Source organism: Nannospalax galili, unplaced genomic scaffold (assembly GCF_000622305.1).
Source record: "Nannospalax galili isolate Female #2095 unplaced genomic scaffold, S.galili_v1.0 scaffold747, whole genome shotgun sequence".
Classification (NCBI taxonomy): domain Eukaryota; kingdom Metazoa; phylum Chordata; class Mammalia; order Rodentia; family Spalacidae; genus Nannospalax; species Nannospalax galili.
This window is the reverse complement of record NW_008357686.1, coordinates 1,774,761-1,802,676: the sequence shown is the minus strand read 5'-3', so window position 1 is coordinate 1,802,676 and position 27,916 is coordinate 1,774,761. Positions and strand designations below refer to the sequence as shown.

The window sequence follows — 27,916 nt, the reverse complement described above, 5'->3', positions numbered from 1 at the left end:
AAAAGTTATATTGTCACTTATTTATTTTATGTATGTGGACATAAGCATGCTACCGTATCTATATGGAGTACAGAGGACAACTTGTGAGAGTCAATCTGTCCTTTCACCATGTGGATCCTGGGAATCAAACTCGGGTTGTCAGGCTTGGCAGCAAGTGCCTTTACCTGCTGAGCCAGGTTCCCCAGTCCTGAATTTCTAAATGCCTAGTATATATGGTAACATCAATTATTATTTGCTTTCATATCAATTTTCTTTGTTTTTCTCTGTCTTTTTTTTTCAAGACAGGCTCTTTCTAAGCACCACCAGCTGGCCTCAAACTTGAAGTAATCCTCCTGACTTGACCTCTCAAGTGCTGGTATTACAGGCACGAGCCACCACAACACAACACCTGGCACGTGCCTGAGAGAAAGCAGGCAAGGAGGGTAGATATGTGTGGCAGCCAGAAGACAACTTTCAGGAGTAGGTTCTGTCCTTCCAACTTGGCAGCAAGTGCCTTTACCCGCTGAGCTATCTTACCAGCCCCATACCCATGTTCTCACCTGACTTTCTCAGCAATTCTATGAGAAAATCAAGGCAGAGCTGGGTCTGGTGATATGGACCTGTAATCTCAACACTTGGGAGGCTGAGGCAGTTTGAGTTTGAGATCAGTCGGCTACAAAGTGAAACTCGGTCATAAAAATTTTTTTAAAAAATAAAAACGAGCAAAAAAAAAGTCAAAGGAGACTATGCACTCACTGCTTTTAGGAGAAGCTCAAGAAGGTAGATCTGCTCAAGTTTTCATGGCAGAGCTAAGATTAGGAAGTCAAGCTAGGGCACTCATTCTGCTGTGCCATGTTACATGGCCCAACATGGCTATTCCAAGATTCTTAAACTCACATGATCAAAACCTCCACTTATTATCAGTCTCCTTCTGCTCCTAACAAAACCCCCAAACAAATAACAACAAAAACCCTGCCATCCTGGTTAAAGGTACCTCTCACTGTTTTGTTTTTTAAATGAGACAGAGTCTTGCTCTGTAGCCTAGGCTGGCTTAGAATTTAGGTGCATTCTTGGCCTCCTGCTGAGATTACAAGCACTCACCACCACACTGGCATTGGTTAAAGGTATTTCACTCTCCCAATAATCAAGGCTAGAAACTTGGGCTCCATGTTCAATTCTTCCCTTTGTCAACTCTCACTTCCATTCATTCACCAGATCCTACAGACTTGATCTTCAAAATGTCTGAAGCTTTATTTAAAATTTTTATTTATTTATTTATTTATTTATTGTCTTTTTGAGACAGGGTCTCCTTGTAGCCCCAGCTGTCCTGGAACTATGTAGACCAGGCTGGCCTCGAACTCACAAAGATCCACCTGGCTCTGCCTCCCACGTGCTGGGCTTAAAGGCATGTGCCACCACGCCCAGCCCTATTTAAAATTTTTAAATTAAAAAAATAATTTTTTTCATTTTTCTGGCTCCTTTTTCTACTTTCTTTTAAAAATAGTTTTATTGTTATTGAATTTTTGCGATTTTCATACAATATAGTTTGATAGTATTTAGATCCCCTCCCCTATCTGCACCTCCCCCCAAATTTTTCTTATGTACATAGGTGTTCTGTCTGCATGTATGTAAGTGTACCACATAAGTGCAGTGCCCACAGAAGGCAGAAGAGGGAGTTCAGTCCCTTGGAACTGGAGTTACAGACCCTTGTGAGCTTCCATGTAGGTACTGGGAACCAAATCTGTCTTCTGCAAGAGCAGCAGGTGCTTTTAACTGCTGAGCCATCTTTCCAGCTCCCGAATTGTTTTTGATGTCTAAAACTTATTTTGAAGGAAGATGTGGAGGCATATGTCTGTAATCCCAGTACTTTCGAGGCAGTGGCTGGTGGCTCTCTGTGAGTTAGAGGCCAGCCTGGACCATAGCAAGTCCCAGGCTGGTCAGGGCTGCATTGTGAGACCCTGTCTCAGAAAAAGATTTTTTCATTTTTCAAGTATTTTAAAAATCTTTATTATGTGTATGTGTACATGTATAGAGGCCAGAAGTCTCTTCAGGAGTCTGTGGGTTCTCGTCTTTCACCTTGGGTTCCAGGAATCAAACTCATGCTTGTGTGACCAGCACTTTTACCCACTAAACCATCTCAAGGGCCCAAAATTTTATTTTTTTTTCCCCTTCACTCATCAAAAATTTATTTTAACCCATCTTCTTTTATCCTCCCATATCACCAAGCCCTTGTGAAGGCCCACAATACCTTAGTCATACTCCTTCCACCCACCTGCAGGCTTTCAGGCCTTCCCCTCCATTCTTAAGACTGTTCTAGGGGTCTTCTCCCTGAAACAACAGATAAGGCTGCTGCTCTGAAAAATTCCGGCCTTGCAGTCTCATCTCTAAACCTGTGGTTTCCCAATCCCTCCCAGTTTGTCTTTGAGGCCCAAGTCAAATGACACCTCCTTAGCGAACTCTCACACAGCCTAACTGTAACTTTGAAGGGGGTTCTTTATTCCTCTGCTCTCCCATAGCCCTGTTACTTCATTCTGCCTGTATTATGATCTTGTTGGTTGATCCCTTAGATTGGGAGCCTACTGGATACAGGTTAACTGGTCGAATCAATGTCTTTCTTGAAACACATAAAATTTATATATGTATATTGGGTCCTTAAGCCAATTAAAGGCCCAATATAAATATATGTGTGTATAGTATTTTATGTGTATGCACGTTTTGCCTACATGTATGTATGTGCACCATGAGCAAAGGCCAGAGGAGTTACGGATGGTTGCTAGCGCCACCGGTGCTGGAAATTGAACCCAAACCTGTACAGGAACAGCAAGTGCTCTTAACCACTGAGCCATTTCTCCAGTCCTTACAGATATTTTTTTGAGACAGAGTTTTATGTAGCCCAGGTTGGTCTCAAACTTGCTGTGTAGCTGAGGATAATCCTCAAAGAATGCTTTGATTTTTTTTTCTGAAGTGCCTGAAAACTTAAATTGAACGATTAAATTTCTGATAACTCATTCAATGAGGTAGGTAAAAATGACTCTCAGAGACTGACTTCTTTATACCTCAAAGATCTGCAGTTGGTGTTACTCCTCTAGATCGCTCTCCCTCTAAACCCCACTGTCCCTCCCCCAGAAAAAGCAAAAGACAATTTTAATTCTTTATTTGAAACAAACAATTCCAGAGACAGAAGGTTAGTCATGACAACAGCTTCTCACTACAACACAAGGGTGGGCATGGCTCACTGAAGGAACAGGCCAGGCACCTCAGTACAATATATACAATTTAAACAGTGGCTAAACTGGTGACAGTTATAAAAACACAAAAAGAAGGCTGGGGAACAGCAAAGCCAACAGGGAAAGAACTGGGTACCCCCTTTGCCAGACACTAAATAGTTTTCTGGGCTCACAAAGGCAAGATGGGATAAAGAGATGTAGGCAGTAGGAACAGGACTCATGCCCACAGCTCCTCACCTATCTTTTGACCAAAGACTCCATCCTGCATGACCCAGGCCCCCTGGGTCATGACCTGGCCTGGCTCTGATAATAGGGGGAGAAAAAGAACAGGGAACCCAGCCCCAATCCAAGCCAGAAGGTAGTTTTATGCCTTGGAGCTCTGTTTACAGAACTAAAGGGAGGCAGGTACAGAGGGAGCTAAGCATGTTGACACCATGGCTCATGCCAACCTAAGATGGCAGAGACAGACAAACATATAAATCAAGGGGACAGGAGTCTGCACAACAGGAATCTGCTCCCCATACTTAAGAGTCATTCTCTGCCTTTGAGGAAAAGAAAGCATTTAAAACCTTTAGAAACTGTAGCACCAAGGAGTGGTGCTTGCAGGGTGGGGTAAGGGACATGGTGGTGAAGGGTGCCAACAACCAATTATCTCAGGAGGGATAAGAGTGTCTGAGCTGTGTGCTTTAGGTAAATGGTCCCTTCATTTCTTTCACATCTCTCAGACAAGACCCTTTCACATGGTACTGGGGAAGAGGAGGGAGGAGAGAGGGAGGGAGAAAGAGAAAGGGGGGAGGGTCACAGGGCAGAGAAGGCAGCTGGGTTCTTCCCTAGGTCAGACCTAGGAACACAGGGCTTCACCTACATAGATATAGGTCAGGAAACCCAAAGCCAACAGGATCATCAGAGCTATTAACACTCCACCAGAGTCTGGCCCTAGCAAAAAGGGTTTACTGTGACACATAAAGAAAATGGGCTGGCCCAAGTGTGGTGGCACCCTCGGGAAGCAGAGGCAGGCGGATCTCTGAGTTTGAAACCAGCCTGGTCTACAACCAACCAGGCCAGCCAAGCCTACATAATGAGACCCTATATCCAACAAAAAAAAGCTGGGCTGGTTGGTTTGTGCCCATCACTGGGGGATTAGCCCCTGAGTACAGAAGACTGGAGCCCTATGTTTCTCAAGGGGTATGGACAAAGGTTAAAGCTAGGGATTCCTGGGGAAGGCAGGGAATGAATGAGTAGAAAGACGTAGTCAGGGTCCTTCAGAATGAGTAGCATTTGTTCCTGGGCCAGTCACCCTGCAGGTCAGACACTGATGTGAAAGATGGACACAAGGTACCACATGGGCTCAATCCACGTCTTCTTCCCCAGGACGACCAAGTTCCTCATAAATTTCACGCACAGCCAGAATACGATTGAGCATGCTCTCCAACATGCTTCGGTCCATAGGAATCACAGAATACCAGAGAGGTGACTCGGCTATGCAGGACCGCTCAGGTTGCAGGTAGAATACATCATTGCGAGTCCGGAGACTTTCAGGACTACAATGGTGGGGATGGGGGTGGGAGAACAGATGATCAGTAACAAGGCAAAGTAGGCCTCTTAGGTCCACATGCTTTCATTCCAATAAACTCAACTACTCACCATTTTGAGAGATAGAACTCATAGAACTTGACAGGGCAGCGGAGAGGATTCATGCGATTCTCACGCTGTTCTAAGATAGGGGCTTCATCTTCTCTCTTCCGTTTCCCAGGACCCGTGTCTGCAATGAAGGGAAGTGACCCAGACTCATTATGAGCACAACCCCAATGAGCCACCTCCCAAGCACAGTCCAGAGTACAGTCCAGGGCAAAGATAAGGCCTCAGGTCACAAAATACAGTTTTGTAAAGAAATAAAGGGAGAATAAAAGGAGGATGGGGTGTACATAAGTGAAAAGTGATTGCCTAGTATACACAAGGCTCTGGGTTCTAGCTCCAATACTGAAAACTTAAAAAAGGAGAGAAAGAAGTAAAGAGAGGAGGGAGGGAAGGAAAGGAGAAGAGCTGATCAGTTTTCCACACTAACCAAGCAGCCTGTAGGTGCATTGTTCTGCTGCCCTCCCAAGTTCTTCCTGACACAGTGCTTATAATCACCTCCAAGTTGGCATTTTTTAATTTTTTATTTTATGTGTATGAGTGTACTGTCTGCATGTATGTAAGTGCACCTGTGTCATGCAATGTGTGTAACAGCTGTGTCATGCAATGCCCGCAGATGTCAGAAGAAGGCATCAGATCCTCTGAACTGGAGTTACAGACAGTTGTTAACCACCATGTGGGTGCTGGGAACCAAACCGAGGTCCTTTGCAAGAGCAGTTAGTGCTCTTAACCGCAGAGCCATCTCTCCAGCTCCCCAAGTTGGTATTTTTTGAGATAGGGTCTTCCCTGTAGCCCCAGCTGGCCTGGAACTCACTATGTAAACAAGGCTGGCCTTGATCTCACAGAGATCCACCAGCCTCTGCCTCCTGAATGCTGGGTATAAAGGCATGTGTCACCATACCCAGCTCCAAGTTGGTATTTTAAAAAGGTAATCTCACAAGTTATACAAAATAACTGGTAAAACAGACTGTTGGAAGGTTGGTCTTGCTTGGTCTTGCCTTCAGGTTAGAGAACAAATGATGGCCACAACCTCTGTACGTCAGTCTAGGTACAGGCACAGTTCCAGGGAGGGAAACTTGTGACCCACACTCAGGATAGACTTCCAGGGCCAGTAAGAATGGAAACAAGTGTCCTTTTTCCACCGGTATGCATATTTTTAAATTATTTTTATTTGTATGTGTAAGTGCATGTTTGTGTTGTACATGTGTACATGAAGGTACATATGTGCATGAAGGTTCATGTGCACATGCACATGTGTGTATGCACATGTTGAAGCCAGAGGCTGACACTGGGTGTCTTCCTCTATCAATCTCTACCCTTATTCTGAGACAGAGTCTCTCACTGGGTCTGGATCTCTACCTTATTCTGAAATAGTCTCTCTCTGGACCTGGAGTTCACCAACTGTCTACATTGATGGCCAATGAGCTCTGGGGATCCACTTGTCTCTTCTATCACCCCGCCATCAGCTCTAGGTTATAGACAAAGGTCACCATGCCCAGGTTTCTGTGAGTGCTGGGGATCCAAACTCAGGTCCTTGTGTTTATGTGGCTCATAAAGGCACTTTGCTGACCAAGCCATGTCCCCAGTCCCCAGTATGTAGTTTTTGAATCACAGAAAGGATTGTCATTCACTCTCAGCTCTCACTGATAGTCAAACACACCTAACAGCTTACTACCTGTCCACCTTCACCCCCCTCCAAATGCAAGCAAGTAAACTGCCTTAAAATGATGGAAGTTGGGAAACAGGCAGTTGACTGCTCTCCTATTATGAAATAGTCACTGTCTACCAGTTAGAATGACTAGCTGTTTTCATCTTTTCTGAAAACACAGAGAAGCTAGTGGCAAAGCAGATCAACCTAACAGGTATAGTGAGAATACCAGGAGAAAGAGAAAGGGTAAAAGCAAAGTGGGGGATAGCCTCATACCTCGCCCTTTCCTCTGGCGGACTGGGGCATAGTAGCGGATGCTCACCACCTTTGTGGTGCCCCGAGGAGTGGTACACTTGCGGGACTGCCGTACCACATTAGTGAAAGATAGCTGCATATGTTCCTCAGCTGTCTGCAGCCCAAAAAACTTAGTGTTGAAGAACATGAGGGTGTTGAGAAGAACAAAGGGCGAATAGACCCCTAGTTGCTTGCACTCCCAGAGGTGCTCTTCCTCCACACGGGAGAATACAGTATCTGTGACGGACAAAGGAAAAGACAAAAGGGATTGGCTTCGCAAACTCAACCACTTCTTCCAACCTGGGATCCTGCGTACACACTCACCTAACTGCATGCTTCTTATTGTATGTAAACCTTAACACCTAAACTACATTGTAGGACTGGGCTTTTTTTGAGACAGGGTCTTCCTGTAGCCCCAGTTGGCCTGGAACTCCCTACACAGACCAGAATGGCCTGGATCTTAGCCAGCCTGCCTCTGCCTCCAGTGCTGGGATTAAAGGCATATACCACCCCGCCCAGCTAGAATAAGCATTTTTTATATACTTTCCACTCACATGCAACACTTCTCTGATCACCTTCAAGTTGCATGCTCCTAAACCTAAGGAGCTCCACATCTTGCTTGCTTTCTTAACTTACCACCCAAAACTAGACTTTTTTCAGACCTCAAGTCTTTTTTTTTTCTTTTTGAGAAAAAGTCTCCTTATGTAGTCCACTCTGACCTTGAGATCCTCTTGCCTCAGTCTCCCAAGTAGCTTGAGCTACAGGCACATATCACTGCACCTCGTTCAGATCTAACCCTTGACCCTCTCGTGCTCTTTTTGAGACAGGATCTCCCTCTAGCCCCAGCTGGCCTGGAACTTGCTATGTAGACCAGGCTGGCCTCAAACTCACAGAGATCTGCCTGCCTCTGCCTCCCAAGTGCTGGGATTATCATATTTTTTTTTTGGTCTTTTTGAGACAGGGTCTCCCTGTAGCCCCAGCTGTCCTGGAATTCACTATGTAGACCAGGCTGGCCTTGAACTCACAAAGATCTGACTGCCTCTGCCTCCCAAGTGCTGGGATTAAAGGCATGTGCCACCACACCCGGCATCATGTTCTTTTTTTAAAATGCCAGGGTCTCACTACATAGCTCAGGTAGAGGCAGAAGAACTTAAAATTCTTCTGCTTCAGCCTCTGCAGTGCTGGGATTATAGGCATGCATCACCACATGTGGCTTTCTTTCTCATGTTCAAAAGGCATGGGCTCCTGCTCCTCTAGCTTGAGACCCTGAGGCATCCAGCTACAAGCTCCTATCCTTGAACACTTAGTGAAGAGTGGCATGTCAGACAGCACAAGGCTCTTGTAGTTATGTATTGGAAAAAGGAAGGGTGGCTAAGTCCCTGTTCCTTACTGTTGGGGAGGAGTGTGGGCTGCCAGGTACTCAGAGACTTGTTGAGTTCTTGGACGAAAGTCAGGTAGTAAAGGTCCGTGAAAATGTTCACCATTCGGTTATTTTCCAGCAAATACTAGATAAAGAAAAACAGACATACATAAAGCCAGACTGTAGGTTCTAAAGGAAAGACAATGATAGGGAGAGCTTCAGGCATGGTCCTTGATAATTAGAAGAGGATGGGAGGCAGCTGCTAGATTAGATGACCCAGAATGTTTTCCCTCAGGTGCTCCTACACTGCTTATGTACTGAGGCTTTGCTAGAAGAGGAGGCAGCTCAGAGATGTTCCTCACATGCTCAGATCCCTGTATCAGGTCACAGTGGCTGACCTCTCCCAGTGGGAACTAAATAGTATCCAACTACTGAAGGAGCTCAGCCCCCATATCCTTCCCCAAGAAAGGATTTAAGGATTTAATTATGGGATCCAGATAGCAATGAAGACTGATGCTTGACCAAAAGTCCTGAAATGAAGCACTGATTTTATGAGAGTATTGACATCTTTTTTTTTTCTATTTGTCATAGGAAATTTAGGCAAGTTGCCTATTTCAGGGTAAGAGACAAATGACAAGGAGCGGGCTAGAAACAGTTCTAGTAGGATAGTGTGTACTGTTTTGAAAGCGATGGAAAACAGGGTGGTGTTCAGGGGGTACCTGCTGGATGCCAAGACACAGATAGTAGATACTGTCAGGTTCGTATCGTTCACCATTGGGTCGAGTAATTTCTCTCACAAACTGGGCCAGGCCATAGTTGAGCTCAGCAGCTGAGCAGGCGAGAATATCCTCTTTGATACGCATGGGTTTGGCTGCAGTGATATGTTGTAGAGGTGGACAGGATTAAGAAAACTCCATGTGGAGAATTTCACTTAGCTTCACCTTAACCATTCCGTCACATCTAACTCCCAAACAAACCCATCAATTACAAAGGAAACCCTCAGCCTTGAACCTCGGACAGGATGTCCCTTTAGTCTACAATTCTGCACCATCTTTACAGGACAGGTGATCACACCTTCCTCACTCCTAGACATTTTCAGTTGATCACACGCATAGCTCCTTTCCCCTTTCCCTCCTCCTCCCTGTGCTTTCTTGCTCCCCAGTACTTACGACCAAAGCGCAGCTCATCACCCTTGCTCGTTTCTCCATTGGCATATTTTGACTGTACCCAGCACTTCCAAGCATTGACACCATATGAATAGTTGAGACCAGTACAACTAGGCTGGCTGCTCATGGAGTCCCGTGAACAGCTTTCAGAAAGCACCAGCCTCTTTTGACCCTGAAAGGGAAGAAAAAGGGAGGATGGTGGCAAAGGCAAGGCCAGGGTACCATGGAAGCTAGTCACAACTGCGGATGGGGCACTGATGTAGAAACAAAGAGCTTCCATGGCACAGAGACCCAGAATAGCTCTGATATGACTTTGTGAACTGGGCAAAGAGTCAAGTTTGGCTAGCGTTGGAGAAAGGAGGCCAGGGAAGGTCAAATTAAGCTTTCTGGCTATAGAGCAACTCTATCCCTTCAGATATCCATTTTCTTTTAAAAATATTTTATTTATTATTTTATGTGTATGAGTGTATCCCCTGCATATGTGTAAGTGCACCTGTGTCATGCAATGCCTATGGAGGCCAGTAGAAGGCATCAGATCCCCTAGAACTGGAGTTATGGGCGGTTATTAACTGCCATGTGGGTGCTGGGAATCAAACCCCAGTCCTCTGCAAGAACAGCCATTATTTTTAACTGGTGACCCATGTCTGTAGCCCCCATTTTCTTTTTGTGACTACAGTAACCCACTCCTCACCTTCCTCATAGTTCGAGGAAGGTCTTGTTCAGTAGACACGTCCTCAGGTCCTACCAGGCCACAATCAAAAAGGAAGTCTACACTTGGGTTGATGTCCAAAGGATCTAATAGAAGAGAAAGAAGAAATCAATTTCTTCGTATCTCAACCTGGTAGCCCTCCCATTTATTATTTTATATGTATGAGGGTATTGCCTACACGTGTGTAAGTGCACCCGTGTCATGCAATGCCCTTGGAGGTCAGAAGAAGGCATCAAATACCCTGGAATTGGAGTTACAGATGATTGTTCACCACCATATGGGTACTGGGAATCAAACCTGGGTCCTCTGCAAGAGCAGTCACTGCTCTTAACCACTGAGCCATCTCTCCAGCCCCTCCCATCCCATTCTTGCTACTTTCACGCTTCACTCAAGATGAACCACTTGGTCAGCTTCATTCAACTCAATAGGAACCAGTAAAGCTATATGAAAGGGGCTCAGAGCACAAAAACACCAAACACAAGCCAGGCCTGGTGGCACAGGATTGTAATTCCAGCTACTCGGGATGATGAGGCAGGAAGATTGCAAGTTCAAAGACTATTTGTGCTATGGAGTGAGTTCAAGGCCAGCCTGGGCATCTCACAGGGCTGGGGAAGTAGTTCAGTGGTAAAGTGCTTGCCTAGTATACACAGGCCCTAGATTTAATTCCTAATACCACAAAATTTAAAAAATCCAACTATATTAAACACGAACATTAACAGATTCACAGCAATGCAAAAAATTACTACAGAACTGTACACTTAAAAATGGTGACAGCCAGGTGTGGTGGTGCATGCCTTTAGTCCCAGCACTTGGGAGGCAGAGGCAGGTGGATCTCTGTGAGTTCGAGGCCAGCCTGGTCTACATAGCAAGTTCCAGACCAGCTGAGGCTACAGGGAGGCACTGTCTCAAAAAGACAAAAAAAAAATGGCGACAATGTGGACAGAGGAGACAGCTCAGTCAATAAAGTATTTACCATGTAGTCATGAGAATCTGAGTTTGATCCCCAGCACCCACATAAGAAGTCAGGCATGGTGGCATGCACTTGTGATCCCTGGGGCTTGCTGACCAGCCAGCCTAGCCTACTTGGCAAGCCCCAGTGCAATGAGAAAGACCCTGTCTCAAAAAAAGGTGGGCAGTGCCTCAGGAATGACACTCAAAGTTTTACTATGGCCTCAACATGTACCCACAGACCCATGAACACCCACACACTCCCACAAAATAAAATAAAATGGTGACAACAGTATAATTTCATATTATGGGTTTTTCCCCCACAAGTAAAAACAATACACACAACTAAATATTAAAAACAAGCCAGCCTGGCATACACCTGTAATCCTAGTACTCAGGAGGCAGAGGCAGGCAGATCTCTGTGAATTCCAGGCCAGACAGGGCTATATAGTGAGACCCTATCTCAAAAAAAAAAATAAAGATTAAAAAACAAGGGCTGTTAATGTAGCTCAGTTGATAGTGTTTGCCTAGCATGCATAAAGCCCCGGGTTTAATCTCTAGCACCATATAAACCCAGAAGGGTGGCACACACCTATAAATCACAGCACTCCCAACCTTGGGAGGAAGAGGGAGGGGGATCATAAGTTCAATATCATCCTCAGCTACACAGTAGTAAGTTTGAGGTCAGCCTGGACTACATGAGACCCTGCCTCAAAAAAAGAACCAAAAAAACCTCCCCAAAACAGTACTCTGTGCTGTCTTGCTATCTCTAAACACTACTGACTGTGAGAACCATCTAAGGGTTACAATGAACACTGTTTAGGGTCATGCTTAGGGCCAGAAGAAATATTCCTTTCCTAATGGCATAAATGCTACCATACTTAGTGGGCACTACTTAAATCCTACTTACTCTTGGGAAAGTCTGCCTCCAAGTCTTGCCCAGGCTCATCTAAGACATTAGCCATCTTAACTGCCATGGCCAGAACATCATCTCGAGCTGGCCCAAACAAGTCACAGTCTTCCAGAAGTCCTTCTGCACTCTGGTTGCTCACAAGATCTGGGAGAAAGAAAAGTCAGCTCAGTCACTGAAGCTCTTTCTCTCACCCATGCAGGCTCTCAGGGGACTGACCGCAGTTATCCCCCCATTCCACTTAGCACCAAGATCACCACTTCCCACCCTCACAGGCAGAGACTAGAAGCACCGTTTCCACCATCACCGCTTTCCACAGCATACCACAAAGATCAGAGGAGGCCTTGTCTAACTCTTCAGCCTCTGCAATCATTTCTGCCATAGCCAGGATGTCGGCCTCCAACGGATTGGATGGGATCTTCACCTTCAGCTCCTCAATGGTCTCCACAATCTTGTCTGTGCTCTCCAAAGTAGTGGGCAAGAACATGGGCACAGGCACCTAGAGGCACAAATCCCAACTAAATGCCAAGAATCACACCAATAGATGAGGGGTGCCAGCTTATGAGAAAAATAAGAGGGTGAGTCTCAACCCTAGAAGGGTAAAGGAGGACCCAGTCAGGAAGGCCAAGGACACTTACTGGGATAGGCATTGAGAAAGGCACCGGGACTTTCTGGCAGTACAGATGCATAGGCACTGGCACAAATATGGGCACTGGGATGGGTAGCACAATCATCTGTGGCTTCCACTCTTCTGCAAACAAGAAAGGAGTCTTTTAGGGCCCTGTTTGATGGGTGACATCTGATCTAGGACCTGATGCTTATCTGTCATCTACAAAAGTTCTAAATGTGTTCAGTGTCATAGACAAAACTTCCCTTGAGCCAAAGGTTGAGAGATAGCCATCTAAGAAATGCCCTGGTCCAGTTCCTGTACATAGGGAGACTGGAGGACTAGGGCTTAGGAATACAGCCTATGGCATGGAGCCCATGGCTTACCTGTCTGACTTCCTTTGGACTTCATTTCCACCTTGCATGAGACTCCCCGGTTCTGCATCAGTGGCTTACACATGGCAGCTTTGTTTTTGCGAGGTGTTGCTGGGGGTGGTGGAGGTGGGGGAGTGGGAGCACTTGGAGCTGATCGAGTCTTCACAGGGATCTGCAGAATCAAAAAACTGTTAGTCCTGCCAACTACAGTACCCTCCTCTAAGATAATCTTCCCTCTTGGCTTTTGCCCTGACCTTGCCCAAATTCCCATTTTCCTCTGGGGTCTTCACTGTGTTGCTGTTTTCCACTTTGGTTTGAGAGGCTGTCTGGGGCTTCGACTCAGAAGACTGACCTGTACATTAAAACAAATAAATGCTCTTTCTACAGGAACTGTTCTCACCCTTGTTCTAGGAGAGCTTTATTAAGAAGCACACCAAAGAGAAATGGGAAGACCAAAGAGAACTGGGAAGTCCAAGATTTCTCTTTCTTCCCACCCCAGGTCTTATCAGGGCCCCAGCAACAGCAACTAAGAAGATTCTTTGCTTCTGACCACCAAGAAGAATGAAACACCATTTCAAAGCAAAGCAAAGCAAACCAAACCAAACAAAACCAAAAACAACCCCACCAACTCTAGACCTTCCATTTAGATAGCCTTCAGGAGTTAAGAATCCCTTGAGAGGCTGAGGGGCCAAGCTAACATTCTAGAAACAGTATCAGTTTTCAGTATCACTAAAGGTAAAGCTTACTTTGACACTTCCCTTTCTCTGAAAACTAACCACAATCCCACATGTCCCATCCTACCTGAGTGGGCACTACTCCCTAAACTTTATATCCTTACAGAAAATCAGTAGGCTCTAACTGCAAGAAGACTTAAACCAGAATACTCCCACAGGTACCCACAGAGTCTGAAAGATAAAAGAACATAGTACTAGGAACTCTGGCTGGGGAACAGATAAAGGCAACAGAGGAAGAAGGGGCTTGACCTAGAATGAAAAGAGCCCAAGCCAGTTCTAACAGAGTCCCAGACTCACTGTTCAGGAGGCTTTCTGGCCCACTCTGGGTATCCAAGTTGGGTTGGTTCTGCTGGCTGTAGAAGCGCAGCAGACACTGTTGGTTGCAGAAATGACGTATTTGCCCACGCCAATGGATGGTCTCCAGCAGCTTCCCCTGGCGCTTACAAGCATGGCACCGAGCAGCCTTAGGGTATTGAGAGCATGGTCAGACCTGCCTCTTTAAAATATGCTAGGCCCTCTCCTCTTCTTTATGGTAAGCCATGTTCCTCCTTTCGGAGATTGGACCAGCTTAAGAGACTGGAGAGATTGGCTCCCCTCCCTGGAGATCTGCCCACACTGGTGTCCATATAACAGTTCACACTCCTGCTGCCTTCTTTCTGATATGGTGACCCTCCTTACCTTGCAGTACCACAGCAGATACTTGCTCTTACAGTCCTCACTGCAAAAGTCCCAGGTGCTGCCATCCAGTTGCTCAGCGACTCCACGTTGGCAGGTTTGGGAGCAGTAAGTACAAGTAATACAGCATAAGCCCAGTTTCTTAGTGAAATCTTGTTTGTACAGTAGCACACAGCCTAGAGGGAGAAAAGAAAACAGCCTGGGGACAGAGGCACAGGTATAAGACCCAACCTTTTCAAAGTGCTATATCTAGAACCTCCTCTAAACTGCCCCTCATGTCCAAAGTCTTAGCATAAATGGGGTGAAGCACCCTGAGAAAGTTCCACCTCAAAGACTGCTTTCCGAGCCTTGCTTCTTTCTCTGCCATTCTCCTTGGCCTTGAGAAACAGGGCTTTTCTCCCTTCCTTACCTTCACTGCAGAAGCTCTTCTCCACCCCACTGAATCGGAGTTTCTCATGCAGGAGTTTCTCCTGCCGGCAGTGCTCACACTGGGAAACCACACCCCGAAGCCGCTTGAAGTCCTCACAGCAATCACGGCAGCAGAACTGGAACACCTGGTCCTGAGGTGGTAACACAGGGCAAAGAGGGCAGAACTATGATATCTGCACCTGATAGGAACAAAGTGAGAACTCCTTCACACATGTGGCAAGATGTGGGTAGGGGGTCTTACCTGCCACTCCAAGACCTCAGGCTTACCACTGAAGAGGCTATGGCAGTAGTGACAGCTCAGGTGAATACCCCCCTCAGGGCTTGTACGCTGGAGGGAAGGAAGACAAGTAAGGGGGGGCAAGTGTGTGTAGTGTTGGGAGGGGAGAGGTCAGGTTTGCTCTTTGCTCTGCCCAGGCCTACCTATCCCAATTCTCCTACCCTTTCTCTATTGCCACACCCTTTCTCCCTGGTCCAGGGTTCTGGAGTACCTGGAACTTGGTCCAGCAGCTGGGGCTGCAGAACTGGTAGACTGTGCGATCAACTTTGTTGTAGTAACAGGGGTCAGAGAGGCTGCGGCGGCAGAAGCTGCAGGGTCGGGGAGGGCCTGGGGCATAGAAAGAAAGAGAAAGAAAAGAGAGAAAGGAAGAGAGAGCACACAGAAGGTGTAAGGCAGGGCAGAGATGGAATAGAAAATCCATGGGAAGACGTGGTTGGGGCTAAGGCTGGGCAGCAGGAATTACTCTAGAAGGGGGAACATGGGAGGTAGAAGGAAGGCCAGCAGGGATCTCAGAGAAGAGGGCTTTGCACCTACCAGTGAGCCCTGCCTGCTTCACTTTGTAAGAAGTGGTACAGCACAGGGAACAGAACAAGCTGGTCTTGCCATTACGATCCACATGTGATAGCATCTCAAAGTTCTTACACAGGGTCTTGCACCAGACACATGGGTACACACGTGTGTTTTTCTGTGAGGATGGGAAAGGAGAGGCTGAGGCTGGATTTGTCCCTTCACTTTTATTTTTAAAATTTTTTAAACATGAAATATTTCAGGCATACAAAAAAGTATAGATGATGATATAACAAACACCTGTGTGCCCACCAGCCAGCTTCAAAAATAAAACATAACAGATACAATTGAAACCCCCTTTATTTGTTTTATTTTTCCCAGACCTCGACCCATCAGGCACCTTTATTTATCACCCAAGAACCACAACCCCCTTCCACAGCCCTCTAACGCACTACTCCCTCGGCCCCACCTTCTTGTATGCCCCCAAGCACGTTGTGTTGCAGAATCGCTTTTGTTGGCCATCATGGAAGAGGAGCTCTGGACCAGGGCTCCCGGTCCTGGTGTAGATGTAAGCCCCACACTGGTCACAACAGTTGGTTTTCAGTCCCTTGTTGGCTCGGAATTTGGAGAAGCAAGAATCACTGCAGAGCCGGTGCACCACGCTGCCATTGCTGACCTCATGTAGAACCTGCCACACACACACATATACACCCTGAACTAAGGCCAGGCCACCACCGCCCACCCCAATTCAAGGACAACACCCCACCTCACCCTAGACCTTTACAGCAGACAGTGGGCCTAGGACCCCCCAACCTGTGCATCAGGCTGCCGAGTTGATGGTGAGGTCCTGGGAGGCAAGGAAGGTCAGCTGCATACATCCTGGAGAAGCTCTAGCTTGAATATGCTCCCTCATAATGGCTACCTTTCCTGCCCAAAGCCCTTTTCCACAGGGCCTGGCCCCCTGTAGTCCCAGAACCAGAGAGGCAGGTGAGAGCTGGCCAGGCTCTATAAATTAGCCCCCAGTGAGTATCCTCACCTCTCCAGTCTTCTGGCATATGCTGCAGCGAGTGGCATCAGCAGGATCCACAGACTGAGGGATTGGGCGCTGCTGCTGGGCCTCATACAGAGACAGACAGACAGATGTGCAGAACTCATGGAAGGAGCCTCCTGAACCAGTCTGTGCCACGACTGAGTCCTTGGTGTTCCAGATTTCCCTGGAGACAGGAACAGGTTTAAGTAGTCTCAGGACAACCCTCTCAGTCTGGCAGCATCCCCTGCACTCCCTAGGATTAGGTTTGATGACCAAAGAGCCAAATACTCTGACCATTTCCCTAAATTAACTCTCAGCTCAATTCTGCTTAGTTTTGACCAATATAATCTCTCTTACCCAGAACTCCCTCCCTCCTGCCCTGCCCACCCTAGGATCTCCACGCACTTCTTGCAGAAGGTACAGGTCTTTCTGCCCAAGGGCTTCTTGGAGAAAGTGGTGAGACAAGATGAAGAGCAGAAGAGCTGAGGCAGCCCCTTGCGCTGATAGGCCGTCTGCCCCTTCTGCAGTGGTGTCCGGCAATGTGCACAAGACATCTTGGTGCCCATTGAAGAGCGCCCAGCCCTCTGTGCCACACTTGAGCGTAGGGACATGCGAGGAGAGCGCCGGGGCCGGAATGGCACAAAGTCCTCATCATTGGGGTCATCTACCATGGCATCAGAATCGTCATCTGACACTGGAACTGTGGAAGTAGGTGGGGTAGTGAGAAAAGACCACTAGACCAATCTCCAGCCATCTGATGGCCAGACCAATAGTTAGTTCAATCTTGATCCTGGGATCCCTGGGACTTCTCTTGTTCTGGCTGTTATACTCCCTCCCCCATTACACTGGTATCTTAAGCTACTCGTATCTGTCACCTATGATTACCCTACAATATTTCAGGAAAGGAAAGGGGACAGAGATGTCAGAGCTGAAACAGGAAACTCTCCACTCTCACTGTTCTTGTTTTCAATTTCTCCCACTGCCCCTGGTTCCCATGCCAACCAATAGCAGAGACAAGCACTTCAGGCTCTGCATAGACAGGAACTACAGGAGCCAGAAGATCTATGCCTTGTCATAATTCCACCTTCAGCTCTTCACACGTGGAATTCCCAGGTCACACTTCCTCAAATCCTACTTACTGCTCTCAGTGGAATCCACAACCTCAGGTTTTGGAGGTTCTGCTCTTCTAACGCGCTCGCTTCTCTTCTGTACCTTGGAAACAGGGGCAGGGAGGAAAACTGACACCAGGGGCAGGCTAACAGGAGTACAAGGTTTGGGGAGGGATGGGAGACAGGAGGGGGAAGGGAGAGTTGGGACCCTTGGCCCATCCCTTAAAAGGGGGAAAGTGGGCTGGACTTCATTCTTAAAAAGCAGGAGACTCAAGAGCTCCCTCCTTTCTTTGACTCTTACAGCACCCCCGCCCCCATGACAACATCTGGGAGGGAAATGAAGGGTCTGTCCTTCCCAGAGCTACAGGGGGAACCAGAGTCTTTCCAAGCCCTCTCCCCTGCCCCCCTCACCCTCTCAGGCGGCTTCTCACTCTCCTTCTCAGTCAGGCCATCCCCTGCAAAGGAAGCAGAAGGCAGCCTAAATCTTGAGCCTGCCCTGGCCACCTCCTCCAGGCCCAACCCCCACCTCCATTCCAGAGGAAGAATTTACTCAAAATTGAAAGGGAAAACTCAAGTGCCTGTGGCTTCTGGGGGCCCCTCTCAGGGTTACCTCAGGCTCTGTACTAAGAGGGGGGAGGGTAATGTGTGTAGCTATTTTTCATTAAAGAAATACATATCTTACCCTTCCAACAGCTTTCTGTCCCAATCATTGGGAGGTAAGAACACATACACACTATTCATGGGGAATTTGTATTTTACCCAGAAAACCAATGTAACCACCCAAAGGGAGAAAGAGGAAAAGAAAACATCAATGCATGGGTAGGTTCCGCCTGGACTCAGGTGGTCATATAAATCCGGAGACCCTTGTCACAACCTAGAGGAAGGATGCCAGTAGGCAGATCAGGGGAGAAACTGGAGCCTGGGGTCTAGGTTGCCCCTCCCCTATCAGAGATGCAATCCTAGATCCTGTCTCTCTACCATTCCCCTGAAATCAGTATGCAGTTAGAGACTTCAGAGCCTAGGTACCATCCATCAATCCCAGAAATCCCACTGCTATATAGAACCAAACAGCTGGAAAAAATCTTAAGAGCCAAAAAGCCTGCTGTTTTCCTTCAAATCCTGAAGGTAGGATCTGGGTACCAAGAGCCCACTGGAATACAAAAAAATGGAACCTCTGCCAAACTCATTCCCTCAAACTACCCCATTCATCCTGCACAGCCCCCCTCCACCCTCCCACCCCTATTTTCTGTAATCTTCACCACACCCCCACTCCTCCCTCCAAAACCCCAAATCCTTTTCCATACATATCCATACTCTTATCTCTCCACCCTCCAGCCCTCCCTCCTCCACTTCCCTGAGCACATAGCCAGCCCTTCTTACCACCACCCTCCGCCCAGCCCCCTCCAGATGATTAGACAACCTACCTGGTAAGGAAGGATGTGCAGCAGGTTTAGAGCCCCCAGGTTTGGTCTGAGAACTGTTGATCCTATCCCCCAGAGTCTCCCCCACTGAAGGGCTAGGGGGGGCATTTGGGCTCTGTGGCTGCCCTCGGGGATGCTCCTCCTCCTGCCCAGGGGAACCCCTTCTCCTCCTAGCTATAGAGGGTGTCGCCTCCTCTTCAATATGGGGAGACTGCAGGGTTATTGGAGAATCTGGAGCCAAAGGTTCTAATAGACCCTCAGGTGAAGAAGGACTGGCCCCAGCCCCTGAATCAGGTGCCACCACCCCAGGGGTCTGGCCCCCTGGTCCAGGCTCTAGGGTCTGCTCCCCTGAATCCCAGGCTAGGGTCCCCTCAGGACCATGGTCCACCTCTGGGGGTGAGGGGGCTTTATAGAGTAGCCCCCCCAGCCCCAGCAGCTCAGTGGCTCCATCCAGTACTACTCCAGGGTCTTTTTCCAGGCCAGAAGGGGTATCAAGCAGGTCTAGGGCTCCCGAGGATGGAGACGGACCAGGGGGAGCCCATCCTCGAGTTGGGGCAGTCTGAGATTCCAGCAGATCCTCTCCAAATTCCATGTCTACTGGAAGGTCTCCAGCCAGGGGCTTCTCTGGAAGGGTCAATGGGTCAAATGGACTGGGGAAATCACTGGGGTCCATGAGGATGGCTGGATATGGGCTGCAGATTAGAAGAGGAGGCAGTAGAGGTGGTCTTAGCCAGAATTATTTTTTCTATAAGCTATGGGACACACCCCGTCATCCACTTGAATTCCTCATTAGCAGCCCACCCACCACAACCGACAGGCATTTCCACAGGCTTCAGTCCCCATGTCCACTCCCCCCCCACACACACAGCGCCCTCTGTAGAGAGTGGCGTTCCCCGCCCTGGCTCGGTGCCCATACTCGCCAAGGCAATTGGTCTCCTACCCTCCCGACACCCCCCCACCGAGACTCCCAGAGCCCTCCCCCCTTAGCCCTCACCCCCCTAACTCGGACTGAACGCCCCCTCAGAGTCTCCTCTGGCCGCCCCCGCCCGGAGCCTTTCCCGCCCCCGCGACCTAAGTCCCTGGTCTCTCCACTCGCTCTGAGAGACCCTTCAGGTCTCGTCTCTACCCATCTTGTCTAGCCCCGCCGCCCCTCCCCGCGGTGCCAGGTCCTCCCTCAGCCCTTCCCCGCCCCCACAAGCTGCCCTTCCTAACCGTCCTCCCGCGCCAGTTACCTTTCAGGGTGGACCACTTCCTCAGCCCGGTCTCCCTTCCCCACAGCTACCCTAGTCCTTCCCTTCTCCTGTTGCCCACCCCCCACCTCAGGCATTTACAGGAAGACATTTTGGAGCTACGATTTCTCCTCAGACCCCCCTCCCGGCTACTGCGAGATCCCGCCTGCAGGTTCGGTTCGGCTTGATCAGTCCCGACCCCTACCTGAGGCAGGGTTAGAGTAACGGCTACAAGCCTAGAACTGCAGACAGCGACGGCCCCGCGCTCCTTCTCCACCTCCCTCCCTAGCAGCCGGGACAGGGGTCGCGGCCCCTTTAAATGGCACCGCCGCTCGCAGCACTGAGCGCTCTGCACCAGGCGGGCGGGCGGCGCCACGGAACAATCCTATTGGCTGGCTCGGGGAGGGGGCTCGCGAGACAGCGCCGGCCCCCGGCGCGAGACTCCCAGCCCAGTGGCCGCCTGGAAATTGCGGAGTGGAGCTCAGTCACTAGGGCTGGAGCTTGAGCCCCCGCCCCGGGCCCCGTTAGTTGAGGAGGAAAAGCTAGCCTCTGGAGCATTGACGCCCGCCCCCGGGGAAGGCGGCGCCCCCCTTTCTACTGAAGGGCCTACTGTACTAAAGACATAAAAATCGGGGAAAAAAACCAGGTCTACGCACCTGCTTCTCTTACCTGGCTCAAGTGTCTGGCCCCCGTCACACCCGTGCCCGCCCTACCTCCTGGAGCCCACTGTACCCGTGATCCCCTCCTCTCATTCAAATGGTTCCCGGTCCCCTCCCCCTCCCCGTGTCGCTCTTCGCTTCCCACTCGTGTTCAGCCCCCCCACCCCGCGTCCCCCCTCAGCAGTCCCTACCTACGCCATGCAGCAGCCGCCAGCCAAGATTACCCTCCCCCTTCCCCACCTCTCCGGGGCCCGCCCCCCAGGCGACTGTTGGGGTAGTGAGTGACAGTGGAGAATGGGGGAGGCAAGGACCCAGCCCTTAAGTGCCCCTCCTCCCCTAGGCTGCAGCCTCAAGGGGCCCCCCTAACCAGTCTGAGAGTCATAGTTACGGGGTGTCTTAAGCTTGCTCTCCAGCCACCCGTGCCAGTTAAATGGCTCTGGCTCAGTGACAACGCCTATGCAGTAACTGTTACTGCCTGATCTGCCTGATGACCACCACCACCACCCCCAGCAGGTCCTGCAAACCTACCCCCCCACCTCCCTCGGTGGCGTTTTAAGTTCTGGGATCATTTCACTGAGTCTTTCTCTCTCTCTCTCTCTCTCTCTCTCTCTCTCGTCTCTCTCTGTCTCTGTCTCTCTGCCTCTGTACCTGCCAGGAGCACTCAGGCAAAGAGACTCCCTAGCTCTCACCTGGATGGTCCTTGGCATGTGGGTGTGGCTAGGATTAAGGCTTGAGAAATGGGGTACGGGGTAGAGGCTACCAGCGTTAGGGCACTACTGACAAAAAGAATCGACGCTGGTTTCCATTCTTGGGCCTCAGAATGGAACACTTTACAAGCCCTCCGGACATTGTCAGGCTAGTTCCCAAGGGCTGTACAGCATTTACTAACATACTAGAGGCTCAGGAAGGGAGTCCCTTCGAAACGTGAAATTTTTTTCCCTCCCTGTGCTAACTCTAGCCTGCCTCTGGCCTTTCCTCTTTCCCACACAAAGCCCCTCCTAGCATAGTCCTTGGGAATTTTACCCACATTTTTACAGAAACCGTGTTTCCCAGCTCCCGGCTTGGCCTTGAGGTTGGCTTTGCTCTCTCCTACATACAGAGATAAATGTAAGTTTTTCCCCCACGTAGGTTGACCTAAACCCAGCTTTCTGTATCTAATCAGTATGCTGTGTACCCATCTCCTACTTTCTTTGTACCTCCCTTTCACATTTTCTGTTTGTTCCTTCTCAGTCGGGACACCTAGTTCTTTTATTTGCCTGCCCCTCCCACCCTGCAACATGTGCCTGGCTCTTTGACTGCTCTGGTGGTAGAATGTTTGGTTACTAGCTTTCAAGTTAAGTAAAGACCATCTAAGAGTGAGGGGTGAATTGGTGCATTATGAATTCCAGAGGCAATGTGGTGTCTTACAAGTGAGTAGGTCCTGGTCTGGCTTAGTGGGCTATTCCAGCTCTTAAGAGGCTGAGTCAGGAAGATGGTGACCTTGAGACCAGTCTAAGCTACTAAGCTACATAGTGAGACCCTGTCTCAAAACCAAAACAAAAACTGGTTCGAGGCTGGTCTACATAATGAGTTCAAGGCCTACCAGGACTACATAGTGAGACCCTGTCTCAAAAAAAAAAAAAAAAAAGCCTGGCCTTTAATCCAGCTTTAATCCCAGCACTCAGGACAGGAGACAGTCAGGTGAATGTCTGTGAGATGGAGGCCAGCCTGCCTGGTCTCCATAGTGAGTTCTAGGCCACCTGGGGCTACAGGGAAACCCTGTCTCAAAAAAGACAAAAGCAAACAGACAAAAACTAGGTATGGTGGCACACAGCTATAATCTCAGCACTAAGGAGGCTGAGGCAAGAGGATCACCTGCAGTTTGAGCCAAGACCTCTTTTTTTAAAAGACCAAAAATGAAACTTCAATTACATTAAACAACAACAACAATAACTGGAGCCTCCAAGATGGTTCAGTAGGTAAAGGCACTTGCTGCCAAGCTTGAGGACCCACATAGTAGGAAAGAATGATTCCTGCAAGTTGTCCTCTGACTTCTACACGAGTGTTATAGGATGCACATGTGCACATAGAGACATGATACACATACATATATGTAAATACACATACATATCTAAATCTATTTTTATTTTATGTGTATGAATGTTCTGCCTGCACTAAGTAAGTTTACCCATGTGTGCAATGCCTATGGAGGCCAGAAGAGGTTGTCAGGATGGTTGTTAGCTGCCATGTGGGTACTGGAAACTCTTAACTGCTGAGCCATCTCTCCAGCCCGTATATGTATTTAAAACTAATAACAGGCTGGGCATGATGGTGCACGCCTTTAGTTCCAACACTGGGCAGGAAGATTTCTGTGAGTTCAAGGCCAACCTGGTCTTCAAGCAAGTTCAAGGGCAGGCAGGGCTATATAGTGAGAACCCTGTCTCAAAGAAACAAACAACAACAAACTAATGATAAGGAATGCCAGATTTGACAACAGTGACACCATTCTGCATGATATTATGATGGTAGATACATGTCAGTATGTATTGTTCAAACTCATACAATGCACAATACTAAGAGTAAACCTAATGCAAACCATGAGCATTGGTTAGTAATGATATGTCAGTGTAGATTTATAGAGTCTAACAAATGTATTAGTCTTGCACTGAATGTTGATAGTTAGGAAGGCTGTGCCTGTGTGGGAACAGGGACTATACAGGAACTCTGTGTACTTTCTGCATAATTTTACTGTGAAACTAAAACTCTGGAAATAAGTCTTTGTTTTTTTGGGTGAGGGTTTTTTTTAAAGTTTTTTTTTCTCTTTTGAATCAGGGTCTCATGTGCCCTGATCTAGTCTTAAACTTGCTATGTAACTGAGGTTGGCCTAGAACTCCCTGTGTAGCCAAGGACGACCTTTAATTTCTGATACTCTTGCCTCCACCTTCCAAATGCTAGGACTAAAGTATGGGTCACCAGGCCTGGCTTATGCTGTGCTGGGGCTCCATCCCAGGGCTTTGTGAATGCTAGGCAACCACTTAACCAACTAAGTAATCTACAGAATATTTTATTTGATTTCATTTTTTTCAGGCTGGGACTTAAACCCAGAGCCTCACACATACTCTACTACTACCTCCCTGGCTCAACTCTTTCATTTTAGTTACACATTTTTTTTCTGATTACCAAAGTATAAATAGGCCAGGCATGGAACCACATGTCTATAATCTCACTTACTCAGGAGGCTGACAGGGAGATACTGAGTTCAAGGCTACATATCAAGACTATATCTCAACTGGGCCTGATGGTGCAGGCCTTTATATAAGCTAGGCTATTCAGGAGATTGAGACAGGAGGACAAAAAGCTTAAAGTCTGTCCTGACTATGGAGTAAGTTTAAAATCAGCCTGAAAAATTTAATGAGACTCTATCTCAAAATAAAAATTAAGGGGCTGGAAAGATGGCTTGGTGGTTAAGAACCTGTACTATTCTTCCAGAAGACTCGAGTTCGATTCCCAATGCCCACGTGGGGCAGCTCACAGCAGCCTGTAACTCTAGCACTGCACTCACATAAACAAACCCACATATACATAAGTAAATAAAAATTAAATAAAAATATTTAAAAATAAAAAAATACAATAAAATTAAGGGGATGGAAAGATGGAGCAGCAGTTAAGAACACTTGCTGCTCTTCCAGAGGACCTGAGTTTGGATCCCAGCACCCACACTGAGCAGCTCACAACTGCCTATAACTCCAGCTCTAAGGGATCTAATGCTCTCTTCTGGCCTCTGTAGGCATGCATGCATGTGCCCATACACACACACACTCAAATGTCATTTTTTTAAAATATTTATTATTTTTATTTTATGTGTATGAGTGTATTGAAGAACAACCAGTGTTCTTAACCTCTGAGCCATCTCTCCAGCCCCACAAATAAGTCTTTAAAAGAAATAAAAAGTAGCTCTTGCTTCCTGTGCCTGTGTGATGATGTGAGAGTTTAGCTTCTGCTGCTCCTGCTCCAGCCACCTCCAGCCACCACGCCTCCCTGCCATGATGGACTGTAATTCCCCTAGAACCGTAAGCTCAAATAAACTCTTCCTTTTATAAATTAAAAAGAAAGAAAGAAAGAAAGAAAGAAAAGAAAGAAAGAAAGAAAGAAAGAAAGAAAGAAAGAAAGAAAGAAAGAAAGAAAGAAAGAAAGAGTAGAAACAAGGCTGGGGATATATTTCAATGGTAAAGCACTTGCTTAGCACTCCTGATAGGCCCTAGGTTCAATTCACAGTGCTGTAAATAGGGAAATATCATATTTCAATATCTGTATCTCTATCTGACTAAATGTTCACTTTAGAGATTTTGGAAAACACAGCCTTTAAGAAAAAAAGGAAGGGGTCTGGCAAGGTATAGTCACACCTCCTTCCCACTCTCATCAAGGAGTTGAGGGGGAGTCAGTTACCCCTCCCACCCAATCAGTCAACCTTAGCTGCATGTGGGGGAAGGGGCAAAGGATACATAAGCCAAGAACATGTAACTGTAACTCCAGTTCCAGGAGATCTGACACCCTCTTCTGACCTCCTTGGGCATTACACCACATGATGCACTTTATGTGCAGACAAAACACTCATCCACATAAAATAATTTTTTTTTAATTTAAATAAGAGCTGGAGAGATGGCTCAGCAGTTAAGAGCCCTGGCTGCTCTCACAGAGGACCCAGGTTCTGTTCCCAGCACCCTCATGACAACTAACAATCCTCCATAACTCCAGTTCCAGTGGATCTGACACCCTCTTATGGCCTCTGTAGACTTTGCAGGCATGTAGTGCACTTACATATATATGGGCAAAACACTCATATAGATGAAATATAAATAAACCAAAAAGTAAATAAAAATAAGATCAAAAATAAAAAATAAGTGATAATCACTTCTATCTTACTACCTGAAGACAACCACTGCACTTTTAAATGTACTTTTTGGTATGGGGTGTCAAACCTAGGGGCCTTGTACTTTCCAAGACTTGTTCTACCACAGAGCTACCCTAGGTTCTTTTTTATTGCTTTTATCTGCTTGTTTGCATTTTGGAGCTGGAGAGATGGCTCAGCATTGGCTATTCTTGCAGAGGATACAAGTTCGGTTCTCAGTACCCACATGGTGTCTCTGCAACCATCTGTAACTCCAGTTCCAGGGGATCCGATGTCCCCTTCTGGCCTCTGTGGGTATTGCATGCACATGCACATAACATACATGTAGGCAAAACATTTATACACATAAAATAAATAAAACAAAAAATTACAAAAAGGATGCTATGCTTTTTGAGTCAGAGTCAGCAATGGAGGTCTTAAAGGAGGTGTAGAAGGGTTGGGGGAGTTCTTCAGAGAAACAGTGAGAAAGCCCAGTATAAGGGGAAGCATACTTAAGATTTTGGCCTGTATCCAAAGAAGAGCTAGAAATGGGAAAAAGGAAAGGTATGCTTCTGAGTTAGAACTAGGAAAAATGGGCAGGCTTAGCAGTGAAAATCAGTGTTTTGATTTTGGAGCCATTGTCTTACCAAGTATACTAGACTGGCCTTGAACTCTCAATCCTTCTGTCTCAGCCTCCTCCGTGCCCAAAGATAGGTGGCTATTTAAATTTGAGCTCTAATTAAAATTAAATAGAAGCTCATGTGGTGGTAAATGCCTGTAAACCCAGTGCTTAGGGAGGAGGCAGCAGGAAGATCACCAATTCAAGGCCACCCAGGACTACATAGTAAGACCCTGTTACTACCCCTCTGCCCCCAGAAGAAGTAAAATAAAAAGTTCATCTCTCAGACCTTGTGGTTCAGGCCTATAATCCCAGCTACTCAGGAGACTGAGGTAGTGGATCATATATGTTCAAGGTCAGCCTGGTCTACAGAGGAGTTCAAGGCCAGCCTGGGCAACTTAATGAGACCTTACCTCAAAATAAAAATTGATGAGGACTAGGGAATTATTTGCTTAGCATATGTGTCTTCTAAGTTTAATCTTCAGTACTGTAAGAGAGACAGAGAGACAGATTCATAGAGGGGATGGAAATACGGCTGGTAGCTACTGAATTGAACAGATAAGCAACAGAACCTTCCCATCACCGTTAGGAATCTTATTAGCACAAGTCTAGATAGATCACTGTGACCTCACATCAAGGTAGTGCCAATTGGGATACTCTACCATCCAGGGTAGGAATTAATTAGTGGGCATTATCTACTAATTCCTATCAATTGAACCTTATAATCCTTGGTTAACTGCCTGGGTGAGTGAGGCATTACCGAAACAATGAAGGTCATTATTACCTGATAGGCCTCCTATAGGATATATATAGAGTAGATGTGACCCGCCACTATATACGTCCTTGGCACTGCCCTGCCGACCAACCTGTTGAATCTCTCTCTGTGATAGGAACTGCGGCAATGTTTGGACTACCAGGTTCTCTGGTTACCATGGAAATGGTGCTGGTTACAGTTCTGGGTAATCACAGAGAGATTAAAGTGTCGAAAATTCCCTTGCCCTCCTGCCCCTTTCTATAACGATGACCATTTCAGTTGCACTTCCCGAACATCCCTGGCAGCAGGAGAGGAAACTAGAAAGGTACGGGGTATCAGGGTGCAAGCTTTAATGAGGAAGTGTGAAAAAAAGAAACATGGCGGGGCATTTTTTTTTTCCAGCAAGATCTGCCACACTGACTACAATGACATTGTTAGGCTTGTTTCTTGCACAGGCGCAGTGCAGGAATTCTCAGATCACGCCTACGCCCGAATTTTCTCCCCTTTTCTCTCCATTTTCCTCTCTCCTTTTCCTCTCCTTTCCTCCTCCCACCACTCAGGCTTTCAGTTCTTCCGTTAGACCGTTGAAGTCTCTCCTTCCGACCCCCTACTCTCCACCGCTAGCTCCCCTCCCCCTTCCTTTTCCTCTCGTGCACACTACCTCTGAAGCATGCGCATAACGTACAAAGTCTCGCTCTTTGTCCCCCATCTGCCGTTCACACGAACCCAAGGCTCCAGCGGTCAGCAGC

At 47.5% G+C, this 27,916-nt stretch overlaps 1 protein-coding gene across 10 annotated transcripts; it reads right to left on the bottom strand.

Moving 5' to 3' along the window:
* Positions 1 to 3,117: 3,117 nt before the first annotated feature.
* Positions 3,118 to 27,916, bottom strand: Zmym3 (zinc finger MYM-type containing 3). Of its 10 annotated transcripts, none has more exons than XM_008855577.3 (25): positions 27,853 to 27,916; positions 19,043 to 19,731; positions 18,030 to 18,073; positions 17,649 to 17,721; positions 16,915 to 17,209; positions 16,516 to 16,693; positions 15,949 to 16,167; positions 15,507 to 15,657; positions 15,184 to 15,299; positions 14,937 to 15,023; positions 14,676 to 14,826; positions 14,270 to 14,442; positions 13,889 to 14,054; positions 13,112 to 13,209; positions 12,870 to 13,029; positions 12,515 to 12,627; positions 12,201 to 12,375; positions 11,877 to 12,023; positions 10,001 to 10,104; positions 9,313 to 9,481; positions 8,863 to 9,014; positions 8,174 to 8,288; positions 6,766 to 7,020; positions 4,851 to 4,968; positions 3,118 to 4,747 (listed from the first exon to the last, which is right to left on the bottom strand). In XM_008855577.3, exons 2-25 carry the CDS (start codon positions 19,710 to 19,712, stop codon positions 4,555 to 4,557), a joined length of 4,122 nt encoding a protein of 1,373 aa, XP_008853799.1. In that variant the 5' UTR covers positions 19,713 to 19,731; positions 27,853 to 27,916; the 3' UTR covers positions 3,118 to 4,554. The 10 variants fall into 10 exon arrangements, with proteins under 10 accessions (XP_008853799.1, XP_008853792.1, XP_008853794.1 ...); XM_008855570.2 differs by lacking the exon at positions 27,853 to 27,916 and adding an exon at positions 27,829 to 27,849; XM_008855572.2 differs by lacking the exon at positions 27,853 to 27,916 and adding an exon at positions 27,829 to 27,849 and having other exon boundaries at positions 17,649 to 17,715.